General features: G+C 35.5%; 1 protein-coding gene across 4 annotated transcripts in view; it reads right to left on the bottom strand.

The window, feature by feature from the left end:
- Positions 1–22,386, bottom strand: part of Grik2 (glutamate ionotropic receptor kainate type subunit 2) — a 625,308-nt gene that overhangs the window by 118,583 nt on the left and 484,339 nt on the right. For all 4 annotated transcript variants that reach the window (XM_048449039.3, XM_048449041.3, XM_048449040.3 and 1 more), the window contains exon 14: positions 21,770–21,987. In XM_048449039.3, coding sequence (XP_048304996.2) covers positions 21,770–21,987 — 218 coding nt within the window. The remainder of the gene's footprint in view (positions 1–21,769; positions 21,988–22,386) is intronic.

Raw genomic sequence — 22,386 nt, 5'->3', positions numbered from 1 at the left:
CCTTCAACATATCTGTTAAGATAACCCCAACATTAATTTGGAAATCCACTATGAAATGTCTATCTAAACTTTGTTAACATGCAAGGTAGATGCTACTAAACATTTATAGTTATTATTTAACTATATTTGTTTTCTCAGCTATAAATGTCCAATTGTTTCATTTTCCTCCCATGTGTTGGTTAGAGTCAAGTTATATCTTAGTTTCTAGTCCAGAAAAATAAGTCTAACAGAATCAATTAATAGAGAATCTGAGAAAAGAGAATCCCTTAAAATCACAATATCAAAACCAGCATTTACAAGATAATAAGATTGTATAAAAAAACAAAGTTAAAGGATGTAAACTAAGTATTGTGTGATAGCACACACACTTAATCTTGTCACTAGGGAGGCAAAGATCTGAGTATGAGGCCATTCTGTGCTACAGAGTGAGACCTGGACAGCCAGAGCTACACAGTGATAGTCTGCCTCGGGGGAAAAAAAAAACGATGTCACAAAGAATTTGTTATAAACAAAAAGTATTGTACCAATGTTGTGACCAATTCTGTAAACTTTGAAACTAAATTTTAATCCATAGCCTTTCATGCTGATTGTCGGGGAATGAAATGCAGCTACACAGACAGTCAGACAGTACTTCTCATTCTTTCAATTTAAAGGCAGATAAGTTCATTGCATTTCCTAACAATTGCTAAGCTATATAAACAACCTAAGTGTTTACCTAATTGATGACTGGATCAAAAACTGTGTGTCTCTTTCTATTAAAAAGGAATCAAGTCCATCTTTTAGGATAAAATAGATGGGTGTACAATGTGTGTGTTTGGTTTGTGTTGCATGTGGGTATCTGTGCACATTTCTTTCTATTAATAATGAAATAAGCCCTGTATTTAGGGCTACATGGATGAACACAAACACCTTCATGTCAGAGGAAGTAATCCAGACAAAGAGGTAATGTTAGTACATGAAGTCACTCATATCATTTGATGCTTAAACAGCTGACCTATTAGAAACAGACAATAGAATAATAGTTACTAGGTGTCGGTGAAAGTGTCCAAAATTTTCGGGATTAGATGAGTGAAACAGATGACAATTCTGTACAGTAGCTATAGTCCATAGGCAATTATTGTATTCTTAAACAGATGACAATTCAGTACAATAGCTATAGTCCATAGACAATTATTGTATTCTTAAACAAATGACAATTCAGTACAATAGCTATAGTCCATAGACAATTATTGTATTCTTAAAACTTGGTAGATATATGTACTTTTATTTAATACAATGTCAGGTGATGAATATATTAGTTAGCCTGACTGACAAGTATGTATTAAATTATCTATGTAACAAAGAATCACATTTTATTATATCAATATACATATTTTTATTATCAAATTATGCCTTAACATGTTAGCTGAATAATAATGCATGCTTGGAGTATATTTCTAAAAAGGGTATTATCAGTTTTCGGTAAAAGTAGAATTTGTATAACTATCTTGATATTCAAAGTCTTTGCCACTGAAACAGGAGAAAAAAATCGACAATATATAATTTCAGAGAAAATTTTGGGGATATTAGTTAGATACCATCTTTGTAAATTAGACTGTAGTATTTTATCTTTTTCTTCCTAAAATCATATATTTTATGAGAAGTAACTATTAATTTATATTTTAACAAAACCACCTTTCTTAAAATAAAAATGGTTAAAATTCTCAAAGAAGAATAACATTAAATATTGATTTTTTTTTTACTATTTGAGCATGGATTCAGAGCACTGATTATCATTTTAGCTACATTTTTATGTGCTAGGATACAAGAAATCTTGCACAGTCCATAATTTAAAAAAAGGAACACAAGAACCACTCCATACCTTTTGAAAACAAATCCAATGGACTCATATAAGGGCTATTACTTTAATGCTTATACCATAGATCACCTCTATCCACTGCATCATATATAATGGATTGATAACATACACTGCCATATAGGACATCATAGCAGAGCACAGTGTTGAACAGAGAAATTATAAAATTAGACAAAACTTTAGAAAACATAGTACTAAGAATGCATTTTAATGTACATAATGTACTCTGAGTAATGGTGCATAGATATTAGTTTGTGGATTATAATAAATGATCCATTATGTGAGAGCTGTTGACAATTGAAGAGGGTATCCAGGTATTCAAACAGGAATTATACAGAAAATTTCTATATTTCTGAACAGTTTGAAGCCACACATGAACTACTCTAAAACTACTATTCAGAAAAAGAGAATGTATATGTGTGCTTGTGTGTGTGTGTGTGTGTGTGTGTGTGTGTGTGTGTGTGTGTATTAAGGAATTCTTGGAGTATTTTATTTCTACTATATCAGTGAACAAACCTCATGCCTGAACACAAACGATTAATGAAATAATAATATAATGATATTAGATTTTCTTGCAAGATCAGTTGATTATATTTCCAGGAGCACAACTGTACATAAGGAGTAAAAAGACTTAACCTTCTATAGATGTATAAAATGTCAACAAAAATGCCCTGTCCATAAGATATCCAGCAAGTATATACTGCGAAGTTGTTATATTTTTAGTGCTTATATGAGCAATTGACAAAGCATATAATAATACCCCACCTGTTTATGTATAAAAAAGAAGTTGAAGAAGTTGAAACAAGTCAATTTCTTTCAACTTATATATCCTGAATAAGTGAAAATATAAGGTTTTACACAGCACCTAGTCTATGTTTGTAATTACAATACTAGGCCATTATATTGAACCAGAAATTATTTCTATCTATCAATGTTACATTCTATTTTTCCATTTTATTTGGTGGTTCTGTAATAAATTAAAATGAAACTAAATCTGAAAACAGTCAAGGAAATTTTTAAGCAACCTAATATATTGTGTACCCTCTAATCAGTGATATTTATGATATTTAATAAATGAAACAGCTACATTTAGAGATATCATATCTTTTCACTGACCTCCACTAATGCGGAAGTGCATACCTCTGGTGAATAACAATCAAAAGCTGTATTCACATGCTGTCAGGAAGTGTTAGAGACTAATTTATTGCCAACCTTAACTCCTATCCTCTAAAATAGGTGTAGTATGGGTTTTGGTGTAAGAACTGGTAGTAGGTCATCCATACTTATGTCTCTTTAAGATGGCATGTCTTTATTACAGGGCACACTCACTCACATACAAGTGAAAAGACACATTCTGACACATTCGCCCATTTAAAAATGTTGTTATTTATGAAGTTAACCAAGAATTTCTCCAAATATATCAGGTTCAAAACTATACCTTAGACACACAGCACTAAGTACAAGCATAGCTGCTAATATCACAGCATGACGAAGCTGCAATTTGTTTCACAACCTGATATTTCAAGAGCAAAGCATTTTCCATTTTAATATGCAACTGTTTTATGTTTAAAACACTATTATTTTAGTTTAAACAGAGATTAGACTAATCTGGGAATCAAATGAAGTATATAACACAGAGACAGTTAATGAGCTGTGTTTTCTCTTTATGAATATTCATAAACGGCGTTATCAGTAAGCATCAGACAGGGACATGACAACATGCTCCTCTCAGGGAAAAAAAAAACTACTGTATTGTTATTTAAATAAAGACCTAAGCTTTGAAGATGAGACTCCGTGCAAAAATCCATATTCTACCTTTATGAGTCAAGAAGCAAAGTCTTAATCAGTTCTTAAAATTTTCAATCAGCTATTCCTAAAACAGAATAAAGCAATGTTACTGTTAATTTATCTTTGGGAAAAACATACCAAATCCTATTAAAGAAAATTTAGGATTGTGGGGTTGTATCAATTTATTTAGTGCCTTCTGTGAAGTCATGATAAACTGAGTTTAGGACCCCAGTATGCTTCTTGTATCTGCAGACATCTGTAAATTCATGATGAAGGAGGCAGGACAGACAGATCCCTCAAGTTTTTTGGCCATCTTTGTTATCATGTACTTACACATGATATTCAGGATGAAAGAAATATATTGTTCCAAAAAATAAAGCAGAGAAAAATTGCAGACGTCTGATATCTAACTCTGGTCTCTACATTCTTTCTCTGTCTCTCTCTCTCTCTGTCTGTCTCTCTCTGTCTCTCTCTCTGTCTCTCTGTCTCTCTCTGTCTCTCTCTCTCTCTCTCTTTCTCTGCGGTCCCACCTACATACTTGAAAATACGCACATCTAATTCACTAAAAATTCAGTTGACTAAAGATGAAAGATATTTTTAATATGTGTATATGTACAAAATGATAACTTTCCCTCTCAGAAAGCAACAACTCCTCCAAAACCAGGAGCACTGACTGTCAAGAAGATTATGAATCAAGGATAATTTTCAGGAAATTCATCTTATGGACTACCAGAAGAGTAGGGACATTGTGTTTCTCAGGCTCTCTAATATTGGAACTTGGTCCTAAAAACAAAATCAAAACAAAATATGAAAGAGAGACAGACACATAGGGGGAGAGAAGACAGGAGGGAAGGAAAGAGGAAGACAGGAAAAGAAAATCAAAATGACTAATCACAATGACAATAAAAAAATTCAAACTGTTAATGAACTTTTGTTTATGTTCTTTGGTTGAATTCTTTTAAATACTATGTTTTTATTCATAAATTTGTATAACAAGAGGAATTGGCACTACGCCTATTTTTACCTAAGAAATAAATACTTTAGTTTTAAATTCCAAATTATTTTAATTATCTCAATTAATCTTTTATTTCCAAAAGTTTTATGCCCTTTCTTTTCCTTTCAAAATGCTGTCTGACCATCGGTTATAAACTTATACTGACAAGTATTATATTTTAGCCAGCACTTGACATTCCAGCTCAGCATTACTACATTAACCAAATTTAGGATTTCCCCAATTGCTGTAAGGCCTTTGTTCCTAAAATCGATGAAGTGTGACATCCTATTGAGTCCCCCCACCCCCAATTTCACCAAAAGCAGGAAGGATCTTTGTATTGAGTGGAGGAGGGGATCCCCAGAGAGAGAATCACACTGATTTCTGGAATTGCAGCCACTTTAGGCACTTGCCTTCCAAGCCAATTAAAACACTGTTTAACAGATTTTACACTTCAGTCAGAAGCATAACTTTTTTCTTCACCTAAAGTGTCCCAAAGCTGCATTAGTACATATTGCAAATGTAACAATTAGAAAGGGATTAAGCTTCTGTCCCCTAGAAATGTTACAGAAGCTTCTTTCTAAGATAAAAGTTGCTGCTCTTCCAAGTTTAAATACACCAACACTCTAATCACTTCTTCTAATTCCCAAAATGGTGTTATCACTTTCTTTTTAACTATTGAATTCTCTCTGGCAGAGCTAGGGCAATAAAACCTATCATATTCTAATTTCCAGACAGCTTGATAGAACCAATGTTCTCACTACAGATAAAGTGTAATGAAGCACTTTCTTTCCCATAGGAAAGTCTTTGACTCATATGCTTTGATGCCAAGTAGCCTTCACATCTGCTGCTTCTCCATTGATGGCTTTAACTTGGCATGCTAAACTGGTGTCTGATGAAGCTGCTTTACTCAAAGGCACCATTTTATTTCTTGCAATGGGAACATAGTAAATCCCTGTAATAAACATAGGATCAGGCTCACATACAATAAATTGTGTGTTAGAGGAGAAAAGAGGGAGGGAGACAATCTCCTTGAATAAAAATAACTTATTTTAATGCAAATACAAAAACGCATAGTAGAGAATTAGTCTTAATGTTATTTCATGAAGAATTAATTTAAATCAAAACTATAGTAGACATTACTAAACAAGGCTGCCACATTATTTAAAGATTTCAACGTTTTTTAAAGACATTGCCTCTTAATGTTACTTTTAATGTGTTGCCTATAAGCAATACTTCTGTACAATTAACAAAGTGATAATTACTTGAAAGAATTAAAGAAATCTTTAATTAGGTATTTCTTATTGAAAATGAAAAAGACAAACTATAGAACTGGCCCTGGTGGTTTGAGTGCAGGGAAAGCAGGATCAGAGGTCCTGAGAGCAGGGGAGCTACTCCACACTTTGTAGGTGGCATTGGATGAGGTAGCTGAGACAGTGTTCTGTAGTGATGATGAGGGGAATCTCGTGAACTGACCACCCAGCTACCACCCAGGCCCAGAATATCGGCCATGAGTGAACCTACTCAATATCCACTTTATCTATTAACTGTTGGAGCATATGAAAGGGATTAACACACAAACCCAACACTGCAGGATCTGCATAGCACAGGAAAACAACATTTTATCTATGAGAAGTCCCAGTAAGAGACCATTATTGATAGTATATCATAGACCATAGGTCTCAAACCAGATTATGACTCATATCATTGAATATTTTCAAGTAAAGATGAAGGGACTAAATAGTAAAAACACTACAGCTTGCATAACCAAATTCTTCTCTTTCTTTCTCTCTCGCTCTCCCTCCCACCCACCCACCCTCGCTCCTTCCCTCACCCTTCTTTTCGTTTGTATTTGTCTTTTTTTTTTAAATTTTGTTTAGTTTTGTGGGGAGGTTGCGAGGGCACAGAGTGGATGTAAGGGGACAATAAGGTAAGTGAGATTAGGACGTATGATGTGAAATCTATAAAGAATCAATAAAAGTTAAAAGAATTTTTAAAAAGAAAGAGGAAAACACAAAGATGTCAACATTTCAATATTTCATTTTTTGTACTAAGTTAAGTAAGCTAACACGACTTCTCTGACAAATTGGTGTTCAAACACATAAAACATTTAAATTGCTCTAATTAAGTATTCAAAAATAAATACAACAATTAGATAAATTCTAAATATTTAGTTATTTACAAATGTTTCACTTTCAAGAAATTGTCAAGAGTAGTTTGGGGTTTGGAAACTTAAGTGTATTAGGTTTTCCATTGTCTAGGGGGGAAGAGAATTTGATTGACACACAATTTGCTTATCTTAGCTAGAGTGTCTGTTGTTGTGAATAGGCACAATAACCATGGTAATTTCTTTAAAGAAAAACATATAACTGAGAAGGCATACAGTTTCAAAGGTTTAGTTCACTATCACTATGGCAGGAAACATGGTCACACACAGGCAAATATGGTGTATGTGAGGTGGCTACATCCTGATCTGAAATTAGGGGGAAGACAGTCGAGCCCCAGTTTTAACTTGAGCTTAAAGATCTCAAAGCCTGCTCCAGTGGCACACTTCCTCCATCAGGAACACACCCACTCCAACAATACCACATCTCCTTGTAGAGCCACTTCCTATGAGCCTGTGGGGCCATTTTCATTCAAACTTCCACATTGCCTAAATCTAAAAATCAATTTTTCTCAACTAAGGAAAAATAAGTATGAGTTAGGACTGTGTGATAATTAACCCTCATCAGTAAAGTCAGTCTTATTCTTCTATAGCAGAGGAGAGTGTCAAAGTAGTCCTTGAATAACTGGAGTATAATAAGCACATAGAGAAACTTGCACAAGTCTGGATCTGAGAAATCTCACAATCAAGATCTATCTTTCTATAAACCCACATGTGATAATTTTATAATAACTTTAAGTTTAATAACTTTAAACTCCTTAAATTTAATAACTATCTTTTTTACATTTTCCTGCAAATGACATAATCCTTTTTTTCAAAAGCATATTCTTTGATAAGTCCATATATGTGTACACTGTATCTAGCTCATATTCATCATCCAACCTTTCCCTCCAACTCCCTCTAGAACTCATTGCCCCTAATGCATCCCCAATTTTATTTAGATTTCTAGGTCAGCATGTAGTATTGACCCTGTGATAAATTTCTTTTCCTTGTGTACTGATAAGAAAAGGGCATTTAATTAATCGGCTTAAAATGACTATTAATGAATGACAATGAAATGAACAGAGAATGCCTCAGGATAAAGCACCTAAGTCAGTAAGGATGCTGCCATATAAATCAGCATCATTTGCCGAGAGAAATCATCTCTGCACTTACTGAAGTACCATAATTTCTAATAATGTAGTGGAAATTACAGAGTAGAGTCTGAATATTAGTTGTAAATATGTGCATACCAAAAGGCCTAACCTAAATTTCATTCAAGTGCTGACACATAATTGTTGAGCCTGTTTTTAGTAAATATGCTGCTTTTGTACTACCATCATAGGTCTTGCAATAAAATTAACAAAGAAAGTATTATTTGAGAATACTAAAAAGTTATGACTAGAGATATAATGCTTATTTTTTTTAAATCTAACAGTAAATAAAAATATGGTGTCAGCTAAAATCACTTTATGTTTTATCTCTCAATTTAAAGCTTCTTTTCACAACTATAGACTTTTGGTAAGAATGTCACTCTCAAGCATTCAAATAACCACTGCAAACATATGCAGACTCTTCTAGCTTAATAACTGCAGTCAATGTAATTTGAAGAGATCACTGAATTGGTAAGATGAGGATAGGTGACATATGATAAGGGACATGTGAAGGTGGCATAAAGTGAATATATAGAAAACCAGTTTGACCAAGCAGCAGAGTTGGATCTCTGGGACCCACAAGTTTAAGAAAAAGAACAAATTTTCATCAAGTAATTTATCAGACCTCCTTCACACATAAAACAGGACATTTGACTAATCACATACATATATAGATGTTTTCACAAAACAAACACATATAGAAATAAAATCTTTAAAATTAATATAAAATGAGTGGACCTATGGCACTAGGGTGCACTTGGGTTTCTGTAGCAGTAGATGCAAAACAAGAGTCGAGATTACATAGAATATCATGTAATGATGGTTATGAGAGAATACCTTTGCTGCTACTGTGACTGTGATTCTGTAAGCCTTTGATTGCTGTTTCAAAATAAATGATACATTCTTTATTGTCCAGTTTCTTTCCCTTTTTAAATAACCCTGATGATAAGTTCTACTTATCTGTGATGATTTATAAACATGAACTTAAAATGTAAATTTGAAGAGAAAGGGAAGGCAGAAAGGGAGAGAAGGCAGAAGGGAGGGAGGAAGAGAGGGAGGGAGAGAGGGAGGGAGGAAGGGAGGGAGGGAAAATGGAGGGAGGGAAGGGAAGAAGGAAGGGAGGAGAAAGAATGGAGAAGAAGCACTACTGTGGGTAGGTACCAAACTTTACAGTGTTTTACTCCAGAAAGACTGAAATCAGTTTGAACCCTCAAGTTCATCTGCATACTTTTAAATATATTGACTTTCAAAATGGAAATGGTATAGAATACAAGACATTTGGGGAAAATTTTTATTCATGTATATACAGAATAGCAAAAGAGAAAATATATGATAAAATGATTTTTTTTGACAAAAATAATTTTTAAAATGCACCTAGCTTAACTATTTGCTACAGGTATTCCATTAATGGTGACATTTATTTTACTTCTTGCATGGATAACTGCACACAATTACTAAATTAGTTACAGAGAACAGAAAAGAAAGAAATCATTAGAAGAGGTTGGAGAGTATGGAAGTCTATGCAAACAAGGGAAATATTTAATGGTGTGTATTTGAGGGGTTGTACACCCATAAGAGGCAGCATCTCTCAACAAACTGAAGCTCACCACTTTCTCCATGTGGACTGGGAAACTAGCTCTGGGAATCTGCCTGTCTCCGCCCACTGTGTTGGGATTAAAAGCACAATATGTACTTTGAAATTTATGAGACTTCTGGAGGTTACAACTCATATTCTACTGCTTGTAGAGCAAGTTTTGCTGTCCAATTGTTTCCTTTCTACAGATAAATTTTTAAAAGAATGCCTCAAAGTAAATTGGCAGAGGGCTGGAGAGATGGCTCAGTGGTTAAGAGCATTGCCTGCTCTTCCAAAGGTCCTGAGTTCAATTCCCAGCAACCACATGGTGGCTCACAACCATCTGAAATGAAATCTGATACCCTCTTTTGGCCTGCAGGCAGATACACAGACAGAATATTGTATACATAATAAATAAGTAAATAAATAAATAAATATTTTAAAAAGTAAATTGGCAGATAGAAAATATCCAGAAAGTCTTTTGAATCTAGTTAAGTGTATTGACAAAATATCAAAATGTTCAAAGTATCAAGAGTTAGCTATTGTTACATACAATATGATATAAAAAATATGGGATATGTTATATAATAGTATCTACAGCATGGAAATAGGAGAAAAGTGGGGATAAAAAGTAAATGGCTAAATTTGTAAGCATAATTTGCAGATGATACAAAGGGAATAAACCTGGATGTTGGTCAATAAAGAAATTTCTAATTTTGGTATCTTTAGTAAGTAGAACGTTAAAGTATTTCTCAACATGGAATTAGACTTTTAAAATTAAGGAATAAATTATACATACTGATTTAAAAAACAAGAAAAAGAAAAGGAAAGAGAGGAGAAAAGAAGAGGAGGAAGAGGACAGGGAAGGGTAATAGGAAAAGAAAGAGAAAGCAGAATCAGAAACAAGAGCAGCACCTTCCCCAGTCTAGGGAAATTCGAGTCTAAACTCATAAGGAAATTTTCTCACAAATAAAAAAAAAGTAAATAAGGATTTAGGGAATAAAAATAACAGTTAAACTGGGCTTGCTAAGGAAGGGAGAAATAAAAGTTCACTAGACACCGGAGAAACGTAAAACTGCAGCTGTTAACAGTGTGAGAATGAACAGAAAGTACGAAGCCAGGCTTTACAGTACTTTGTAAACCTTGCAGGATCCTAAATTCTTACAAATGCACATGGACAGTGGTCACTTTAAAGAACTTATAGTCACTTCAGTAACAGTACAGAGAAAACTAGAGATGAAACTATGGAACTGGAGATTTAAATATTAACCATAAAAGGTAGTTCAAAGATAATACTGGTTTCCACTGGCAAAGCAGTGAAGAGTGTTGATGCATAGCAGGTAGAAGGGACAACTCTGGAGAGAACTGGGAGGTCTATTTAGATTGAATACATACAATTGTGAACACGGAGGTGATGTTCAGTGAATATTTATTGAATGGAACTAATTTTTTATAAAGCAATGTATCCTAGCTGAGAGACTAAAGTGTGTAGTGATATTAATGGACATATGCCATCTCGGTAATTATTTTATTAAATATTAATATAAACAATTTTTATATTAAGCAATTTTCAGTTTCTCTTCAAATTTAGAAAATAAGCTCCCCAAAGAATTCCTAGTTACACCTTGAGGAAGCATGATTTCAAAGCATAATATCCTAGACATATAAAAAATTCTAAGGAAACTAAAGATTATTTTATTTCACTCATATAACAGTCCTTCATCCACATTAGAAATCAGAAGCATAGGAGACTACATAAGGCAAATATGACAAAATCCTTTTGACAACACTTAAATAATTCTTAAATGTTTGTTATAAAAACAGTTTATATGACATATTCTTTAAGAAAATGTGGCAAAATCAGAAATTGCAGAAAGAACAAACTTAAAAAAATCTGTAAATATTGGAATCTCAAGACATATGTAGGATCATTTTAAATCTTGAACTTTAAAGCTCGGCTTATAACCTAGTAATGCTTATATATAGTATCTCTGCGACTACTATGAAGTGTTTACTATAACATGCAAAGATTTCATTCAATAATTAAAATTTACATAATGAGAAATGACATGTTTGTCAATCCAACCAGGGCATAGAAGAGTCAGATAGTAGAAGCACAGTGAGGAGGTGCTAGAATTAGGAACTGAACTCAGGTTCTCATTTTTACATTTATATATTTTTATTTTTACTTACTTCTGTGAATAACAACTATTGAAATGTAATGGCTATCACTTACACTACTTTAAAAGACTACATGACAGAATTTTTACTTTTGAATACACAGAGAGCACAGTTTTCTTTTAATATCATTATTTTCAGGTGCACATACTAGAGTAGTAAATGTGGCTACATCAGAAATTAAGAAAGGCAGAACTTCATCCATCTGGGAAGATTGGAACCTAAGTCATTGGTTGCACAGAGACAAGGATATTCTAAGAGCTTTGTGAAAACCACAAAATCTTTTTTAAAAAAAGAAGCAAAATAAGGGAGCTCTCCAAGAGGCTAGAAAGCCTCCAAACTTTTGCTAAGGTACTCTAACATATATTCATTCTCTTAATCCTTTCACTTTAGAGAGAAAAGAGTGCACTGTCCCTTAGTAACATTTTGTACATTATTTAGCTTGGGAGTGACATTTTAGTTCTAATATACAAATTATCATCTCTTGAGAAAGACTTGATTTCATTTTTGTTGCTTTCTTATACTATCCTGAAATTTCATCCACTTTATTATCTTAGTACTACTAAGGTAGTACTCTGTGGTAATTGATCTTGCTCATAGATTTGCTGCTGTTGCTATAATTTAGTTTTACTTCAGTTCTCTCTGAGAAAAAGTATATGCTATTCAATGGATGTGGAAAAGAAAACAGGGAATGGTTTGTCGGTCAATGTGCACAGGAGCTCAATGAATAAAAGCATCATTGTCTTTGGAAATGTAATTAGGTAATGAGTCCCCTAAATGCTTGTGTCCCCACAGCATCAAGAATTTACCCTAAAAGCTAGAGGTCTTCGTAGCTCTTAATGTTTGAACTAAGAAAACTACAATAGCTTACTAGAGCATTTCAGCACAATCAGACAACAGCAAGAACTTGTTAAATTAGGAAAAATAGGGCTTCGGGCCGTGGCAGGGTCCCGGCGAGGAGGAGCTTGGGCGCTCCCCGACCCCATAGACGCCCAGGTCGCCCTGCAGTGCTGGCTACCCCCTCCCACCTGCCATCCCAGCTCCCATCCAGGTACGAATTCCTATATTTCTCCCTTCCCCCTGGGGCCATAAAATTTCCCCAGCTCAGCTGCCTTGCAAGCAGGGCCTGGGCTGTAGGCGCAGCCCGGCTGGAGGCAGTTCCTGGATCTTAAAGGCCTCCCTGAGGACAGGTGGACCAGGGGCCAGCTCAGCCACATTCCTGACCATCAGGGGCCCTGACTTCTAGCAGAGGGCCATCGGAGGGGTGAGTTTGCTTCGGGCCTTGACAGAGTCCTGGTGAGGAAGAGCTTTGGTGTTCCCCGACACCACAGTCGCCCAGGTCGCCCTGCAGTGCTGGTTACCCCCTCCCGCCTGCCATCCCAGCTCCCATCCAGGTACGAATTCCTATATTTCTCCCTTCCCCCTGGAGCCATAAAATTTTCCCCAGCTCAGCTGCCTTGCAAGCTGAGCCTGCATTGTAAGCGCATCCAGGAAAGAGGGAGTGCCTGTGCTTCAATAGCCTGCCTGAGGAAAGGTGGGCATTCTGTCAGTGAAGTCCCTGCCCAAGAAGGGAACCTGACCCGGTAACAGAAGTTCCAATAGAGAACATTTGAAGTAAGAGATGGGCAGACGCCAAGGCAAGACCTCATCCAACAATCTGAAAAACAACATGAAAACACCAGATCCCAACGACCCTACAACAGAAGGGCTTTTTCCACCCAGAAGAAGTGGAAAAAAGTGCCATTATGAAAGCAATAGAGTCCCTAAAACAGGATATGAATAACTCCCTTAAAGAATTGGATGAGAAATATAACAAAAAGTTTGAAGAAATGAGTATAGAAATTGATGAGAAATATAACAAAAAGTTTGAAGAAATGAGTATAGAAATAGATGAGAAATATAACAAAAAGTTTGAAGAAATAAGTAAATCTCTGAATGAGACCCTAAGAAACCAAGAAAAAACAATCAAACAAGTAAAGGAAACAGTTCAAGAATTGAAAACTGAAATGGAGGCAATGAAGAAAACACAAACCGAGAACTGGCTGGATATGGAAAACCTAGGTAAACGAACGGAGACTACAGAATCAAGCATAACCAATAGAATACAAGAGATAGAAGAACGAATCTCAGAATCTGAAGATACCATAGAGAAAATAAATGCTCTGGTCAAAGAAAACGGCAAATCCAACAAATTCTCTTCACAAAACATTCAGGAAATCTGGGACACAATAAAAAAAACAAATCTAAGAATAATAGGGATTGAAGAAGGAGTAGAACTGCAGATCAAAGGCCCAGAAAATATATTCAACAAAATTATAGAAGAAAACTTTCCCAACCTAAAGAACAATATTCCTATGAAGGTTCAAGAAGCATACAGAACACCAAATAGACTGGATCAGAAAAAACATCCCCTCGCCATATAATAATCAAAACACAAAACATACAGATTAAAGAAAGAATATTAAGAGCTGCAAAGGAAAAAGGTCAAGTAACTTATAAAGGTAAACCTATCAGGCTTACACCAGATTTCTCTATGGAAACCATGAAAACCAGAAGATCCTGGGTAGAGGTACTACAGAAACTAAGAGACCATGGATGCAAACCCAGACTACTATACCCAGCCAAGCTATTGTTCACTATCAACGGAGAAAACAAAATATTCCAGGATAAAAACAAATTTAAACAATACGTAGCTACTAATCCAGCCTAACAGAGAATATTAGAAGGAAAATCACTACCGAAGGAATCCAACATTCCCAACATGGCCTACAATAACTCGAACATCTAGCGACCATTCACAAGCACAAATCAAAGAAGAAAAACACATACACTCTACTACCTAAAAAAAAAAAAAAATGACCGGAGTCAACAACCACTGGTCATTAATATCACTTAATATCAATGGACTCAATTCACCTATAAAGAGGCACAGACTTAGAGATCGGATACAAAAACAGGATCCAACATTCTGCTGTTTACAAGAAAAACACCTCAACCACAAAGACAGACACCTACTCAGAGTAAAGGGTTGGGAAAAGGTTTTCCAAGCAAATGGACCTAAGAAACAAGCAGGCGTGGCCATTCTAATATCTAACAAAATCGACTTCAAACTAAAATCAATCAGAAGAAATGGAGATGGACATTTCATACTCATAACTGGAACAATTCATCAGGAGGAAGTCTCAATCCTGAATATCTATGCTCCTAATATAAAGGCACCCACATATGTAAAAGAAACTCTTCTAGAACTCAAGGGGGTCATCAAACCACACACACTAATAGTAGGAGACTTCAACACTCCTCTCTCACCAATGGACAGATCAATCAGACAGAAACCAAACAGAGAATTGAGAGATCTATTGGAGGTATTGAATCAAATGGACTTAACAGACATCTATAGAACACTCCACCCAAATAGGAAAGAATATACCTTTTTCTCTGAAGCTCATGGAACCTTCTAGAAAATTGACCACATACTCAGTAACAAAACAAACTTCCACAGATACAAAAAAATATTAGTAACTACCTGTGTCTTGTCAGATCACCATGGACTAAAATTAGAATTCAACAACAATGCTCCCCACAGGAAGCCAACAAACTCATGGAAACTGAACAGTCAACTACTAAATCACCCCTGGGTCAAGGAAGAAATAAAGAAAGAAATTAAACTCTTCCTTGAATTTAATGAAAACAAAGACACAACATACTCAAACCTATGGGACACTATGAAAGCAGTGCTAAGAGGAAAGTTCATAGCACTAAGTGCCCAATTAAAGAAAGCGGAGAAAGCACACATTGGAGACTTAACAGCATACTTGAAAGATCTAGAAAAAAAAGAAGCTGATTCACCCAGGAGGTCTAGAAGACTGGAAATAATCAAACTGAGGGCTGAAATCAACAAAATAGAAACACAGAAAACAATCCAAAGAATCAATGAATCAAAAAGCTGGTTCTTGGAGAAAATCAACAAGATTGACAAACCCCTATCCAAATTAATCAAACGGCAGAGAGAGAACATGCAAATTAATAAGATCAGAAATGAAAAGGGGGACATAACCACAGACACAGAGGAAATTCAGAGAATCATTAGATCTTACTATGAAAGTTTATATGCCACAGAGTTGGAAAATGTAAAAAAAATGGACATTTTTTTAGATAAGTACCATTTACCAAAGTTTAACCAAGAACAGGTGAACAATCTAAATAGACCTGTTAGTCGCGAAGAATTAGAAGCTGTTATCAAAAATCTCCCTACCAAAAAAAGCCCAGGACCAGATGGTTTCAATGCAGAATTCTACCAGAACTTCCAGGAAGAGCTAATACCTATACTCCTTAACGTATTCCACAATATAGAAACAGAAGAGTCATTGCCTAACTCCTTTTATGAAGCTACAGTTACCCTAATACCAAAACCACAAAAAGACACAACCAAGAAAGAGAATTACAGTCCAATCTCACTCATGAACATCGACGCGAAAATTCTCAATAAAATACTGGCAAACCGAATCCAAGAGCACATTAGAAAAATTATCCATTATGATCAAGTCGGCTTCATTCCAGAGATGCAGGGCTGGTTCAACATACGCAAATCTATCAATGTAATCCATCATATAAATAAACTGAAAGAAAAAAACCATATGATCATTTCATTGGATGCTGAAAAAGCATTTGACAAAATTCAACACCCATTTATGATAAAGGTGTTGGAGAGACTGGGGATACAAGGATCATACCTAAATATAATAAAAGCAATATACAGCAAGCCGACAGCTAACATCAAACTGAATGGAGAGAAACTCAAAGCCTTTCCACTAAAATCAGGAACGCGACAAGGCTGTCCACTCTCTCCATACCTCTTCAATATAGTGCTTGAAGTTCTAGCAATAGCAATAAGAGAACATAAGGAGATCAAGGGGATTCGTATTGGAAAGGATGAAGTTAAACTTTCGTTATTTGCTGACGATATGATAGTTTACATAAATGACCCCAAAAACTCTACCAAAGAACTCCTACAGCTGATAAACACCTTTAGTAACGTGGCAGGATACAAGATCAACTCCAAAAAATCAGTGGCCCTCCTATACACAAAGGATAAAGAAGCAGAGAGGGAAATCAGAGAAACATCACCTTTCATGATAGCCACAAATAGCATAAAATATCTTGGGGTTACTCTAACCAAGGAAGTGAAAGACCTATTTGACAAAAACTTTAAGTCTTTGAAGAAAGAAATTGAGGAGGATATCAGAAAATGCAAAGACCTCCCCTGCTCTTGGATTGGGAGAATCAACATAGTAAAAATGGCAATTCTACCAAAAGCAATCTATAGATTCAATGCAATCCCCATCAAAATCCCATCAAACTTCTTCACAGACCTTGAGAGAACAATAATCAAGTTTATATGGCAAAACAAAAAACCCAGGATAGCCAAAACAATCTTATACAATAAAAGAACTTCTGGAGACATTACCATCCCTGACTTCAAACTCTATTATAGAGCTACAGTATTGAAAACAACTTGGTATTGGCATAAGAACAGAGAAGTCGACCTATGGAATCGAATAGAAGACCCAGATATTAACCCACAAACTTATGAACACCTAATTTTCGACAAGGGATCTAAAGGTATACAATGGAAGAAAGAAAGCATCTTTAACAAATGGTGCTGGCATAACTGGATGTCAACCTGTAAAAAAATGAAAGTAGATCCATATCTATCACCATGCACAAAAATCAAGTCCAAATGGATTAAAGACATCAACATTAATCCATCCACTTTGAACCTGATAGAAGAGAAAGTGGGAAGTAGTCTACAAGATATAGGCACAGGAGGCCTCTTCCTAAGTAGGACCACAGCAGCACAGACAATAAGAGAAACAATGAATAAATGGGATCTACTGAAACTGAGAAGCTTCTGTAAAGCAAAGGACACTGTCAGTAGGACAAAAAGGCTGCCTTCTGACTGGGAGAAGATCTTCACCAACCCCTCATCAGACAAAGGTCTGATCTCCAAAATATACAAAGAACTCAAGAAACTAGGCACTAAAACTCTAATTAACCCAATTAGAAAATGGGGTACTGAACTTAACAGAGAATTCACAACAGATGAACTTCGAATGGCCAGAAGACACTTAAGGTCATGCTCAGCCTCCTTAGCGATCAGGGAAATGCAAATCAAAACCACTTCTGATACCATCTTACACCTGTCAGAATAGCTAAAGTCAAAAACACCAACGATAGCCTATGCTGGAGAGGATGTGGGGTGAGGGGAACACTCATCCATTGTTGGTGGGAATGCAACCACTGTGGAAATCAGTGTGGCAGTTTCTCATGAAATTGGGATTCAACCTCCCTCAGGACCCAGCAATTCCACTCTTGGAAATATACCCTAAAGATTCCCTAACATACTACAAAAGCATTTGTTCTACTATGTTCATAGCAGCACTATTTGTAATAGCCAGAACCTGGAAACAGCCTAGGTGCCCCTCAATAGAAGAATGGTTAAAAAAGGTGTGGAACATATACACATTAGAGTTTTACTCAGCGGTAAAAAACAATGACATCTTGAATTTTGCATGCAAATGGATGGAAATAGAAAACGCTTTACTGAGTGAGGTAACCCAGACCCAAAAAGAGGAACACGGTATGTATTCACTCATAAGTGGATTCTAACCATAATTAAAGGTCTTTGAGCCTATTATTCGTGATCCTAGAGAAGCTAAATAAGAAGATGAACCTGATGAAGATTATTTAGCTATCCACCAGGCGGTAGGAAAGAGACAAGAGTCCCAGGTAACCTCGGGTGCATGGGGGGGTGGGAGGGTTGATGGAAGGGGAGAGGGTTAGAGAGAAGGGAGTAGGGGAGGAATGGGGAAAGTTTGGTGGCCTGGGATGGTGGGGGGAGGGAGGAAGGATGAATATGGGATCAGGGAAGAATATATTTCAACTAAGGGAGTCATTTTAGGGTTTACAGGAGACTTGATTATATATGGGATCCCAGGTCCAAGGAGAGATCCCCAGATTGTTCTCTGGACAGAGGAGAGGGTGCCTGAATCTGCCGTGGCCCATAACCATACTGATGAAGATTTTGCTTATCACCATAGATCCTTCATCTGGCGAAGGATGGCGATACAGTCGGAGACCCACATTGGAGCACCGGACTGAGCCCCCCGAGGTCCAAATGAGGAGCAGAAGGAGGAAGAACATGAAAAACGAAATCAGGACTGCGAGGGATGCTATCACCCACTGATACAAGGGAACTGATCTAATGAGAGTTTACCAAGGCAAGTTGGACTGGGACTGAACGAGGATGTGATCTAACCAGATTCTCGGAATTTGGCCGGATTCTCTGAATGTGGCTGGCCCAAAGTCTTTCTAAAAAGCCATTGACTATGATACTGGGACCTGTTTCCTCTGCATATACTGGATTTTGGGGATCCAGTCTGTTTGGACACTCACCTTCCTGGACCTGGAGGGAGGGGGGAGGAACTGGAACTTCCCACAGGGCAAGAAACCCTGACTGCCCTAAGGGACGAAGAGGGAGGAGGAGAGGGAGTGGGGGGAGTGGGAGGGTGTTGGGAAGAGGGGCAAAAATGGAAACTTTTATAATTTAATAAAATTTACTTAAAAAAATAAAATAAAATAAACATTCTGATGAACTTGAAAAAAAAATAAATTAGGAAAAATATAATTTCCATTCTTTCAGAAATCAATGCTTCTAAATAAGATTGAAAAAGATGTGACTCTGTATATGCACAATTTATAATTATTTAAAAAGTAAAAATAATACTAGATATAAACAGCCTACACTTTAACAGTCCTTGTTTGATTGTAGAGGTCAAAGGCAGATGGACTTCTCTGATTTCTCTGCTACTGTATTTTTAAGATAGTGTACCCCATCTAGTATATTGCTAGAATTTAAGGAGCCAAAACATGAAGCTGAAATTAAAATATTTTTAAAAATATATCTAAAGGAAATCTACAATTCCTGTCTCCTATAAGCATTTATGTTTTTTTTTTCTGATTTCAACATTAAGAATTCAGCATGTGATACAATCAACAACATAAGGTAATTATTAGCTCGGTAATTATCTCTGTATGGTTACTATTGTAACCAGTGTACTTTCCAGAATTTTTCAGGTCTAAAGGAAGTCTGTGTTGTTTAAAATAGAATTGCTTTAGGTTGATTTCTCCTTGTGCTAGAGGCACCCTTGTGTGAAAGTCACAAAAATAAAAATTGGAAAAGTAGGAAGCAAAGTCAGTAGCAAAGAAGAGTGAAGGTAGACAAGCTTGCCACAGTAGAAAACAAAAGAGGAAAGAAGCTGCAAAGAGTTGAAGAGATAGCCAAGAAAGTGAGGAAGTTTAAACAAGAAAAACAATAAATAGAGTAAAGAGAATTATATTTTTGAAGAGTTTCATGTTCTTCAACACGAGCTATTCAGATAATGGCTTACAATTTGTAAAAGATATATGAGTGTTCTAGAAGATAAAAATAAAATTCAAATTCTGAAATCCACAGGGCACATAAATAAGTCATTTGTATAGCCAAATCACTGTGTTGGACACTTGGTCTGTATAATTGAACAAGCTCAGCTATAGAAGGTCCTTGTGCATAGGAATAATTTAGATGTATTGCCCATTTCGTACTTTACTGGCAACAAACATCTAGCCACTTCTACAAGTAATGTTTGTAAGAAAATATCTAAAATTCAGGAATAATTTTATATTAAAACATTCTCAATAATCCCATATAATAAGGAAAAATTGATAATTGTACTTGTTTTAGCCACAGTGTATATTGAATTAAATGTGTAAGTGATATATAATTAATAAATATCACTAAATTGTAATGATTTTAATAAACAAAATATCTAATATTTACATTGACAATAAAATAAATAAGTTCAGTTCAAAAATAATAAAAATTTTAAATTACATGTAGTTAAATAGATGAAAACTAATTATTATTTGGAAACTTTATTTTCTTTTAGAATTCCATTGTTCAAAGCTTGTAATGTTTTACAAGAATTTTCACAAAAATGCATACTCTGTGTGCTTGTGGTTTAAATAATAATGATGCCACTGTGAATTTATTGTTCTTTCTGTAAACAAACTTCTACATTCTTGAAGTTTGTTTAAAGATAGAAGAATAAATTTCTAGATTGTAGTTACTGCAGTAGTCCAGACTAGGTAGGCTGTTAAATACTGTTTGATGAAATAGTTTAATAACATGAGACAACTTTTAAATAAAATTTTCTTTTTTATATTAATGATCAGTTGTACTTGACTGACCAATAAAGGCATTTGCCTGCACTTAAAAAGAATACTAATCTACAAAGCAAGTGCTTGATGACTAAAAAAGCAAGCAGAGATCACTAGATACTAGTTGAAAATTCCCTATTTGCTATATTATTTTCCAATGAAAGGAGCAGGAATAGCGATGAGAGAAGAAAGAGGACTCCAAGACACTATACATTAGGAAGACCACACAATTACACCACGCACAGAAATGTTGCACAGATCAGTCCTCTAGAGGCCATTGTGAATTGAATGATGCAGCCTAATTTTAAACTGGATAAATATACAGACCATAAAGAAAATTGATTCTTCCTTCAGTCGCTTCATCTGTTTTATTGTACCTGAAACACATGCATGCATTCAAAACATTCTTAAATGCAAGTATTTGATACTACAATATGTATAGGATTGGAATCTACGACTATTCAGTTTTAGTAAAGATATCACATTTTCACCCAAAGATAAAATCTCATTAAAAAATATTATGGTTAGTAAGATTTTATATTTACTACCAACTAGGAAATGCACTATTTTTTTAATTTTTTATTTCAGTATTTCTCAATACACAATAAACAACTTGTGTTATTATCCAGGGCATTTGTACTGCTCATTATCTCAAGTATTAATAGGATTAGACATGATGGGCATTAATTTTAGTTGTGCAACTATCTCCTTTTAAGTTAATATTACTATTTATATGGCACAATAATTGTATAACTTCACCATTACATTTATGAATAGAAAGAATCATTTGTGATTCTGTGGTTATATTTCAGTAGCAAGTAAGACTTACCTTGAAAAACGTCATGGTTGCGCCATCCTCCACTGCTCCGTACTCTATCTTGGTTTGCTTAGCTAAATCGTCAGCGGAGTCAATAGGAGATTCCATGCGTTCCACCGTCAGAAAGGCGGCTAGGTTAGCAGTGTACGAAGAAATGATGATAAGAGTAAAAAACCACCAAATGCCTCCCACTATCCTGGTGGAGAGCGCTTTGGGCATGAGCTCAGAACCTAACAGAGAATGGGGGAAAGGTGAAACGAATACAGACAATTCGATCAGCTGTCAGACATGTTTGGTCACGGTGGAAGAACGGGATCAATGTGTAGTAAAAGTTTAAGCCAAAGACTGACACACTACTTCAGTATACAAGAACAACGTTTAGGAGAGCAGAGGTCAATTTTAGTAGTGTGCCACTTCTGGAAACACCGTATCAAGTATAGTTACAGGAGACTGACCTTACCTGAGATGGTTCCACGTGACAATTTAACATGTAAAACGTCTTAGAAAGGTAACATTAGAAGGGAAAAGTATAATCTGCTCCAGTTTATAAACTACATGCAAATTTGTTCCTATTTTTACTATTTAAGCGTTTCCCAGAACTAATCACTGAGTAAAAATTCAGATCCATC

This window comes from Myodes glareolus, chromosome 1 (assembly GCF_982192425.1).
Source record: "Myodes glareolus chromosome 1, mMyoGla1.1, whole genome shotgun sequence".
NCBI classification, from domain to species: Eukaryota; Metazoa; Chordata; class Mammalia; order Rodentia; family Cricetidae; genus Myodes; species Myodes glareolus.
The sequence above is the reverse complement of the archived record's forward strand: the minus strand, read 5'-3'. Positions and strand labels throughout refer to the sequence as shown.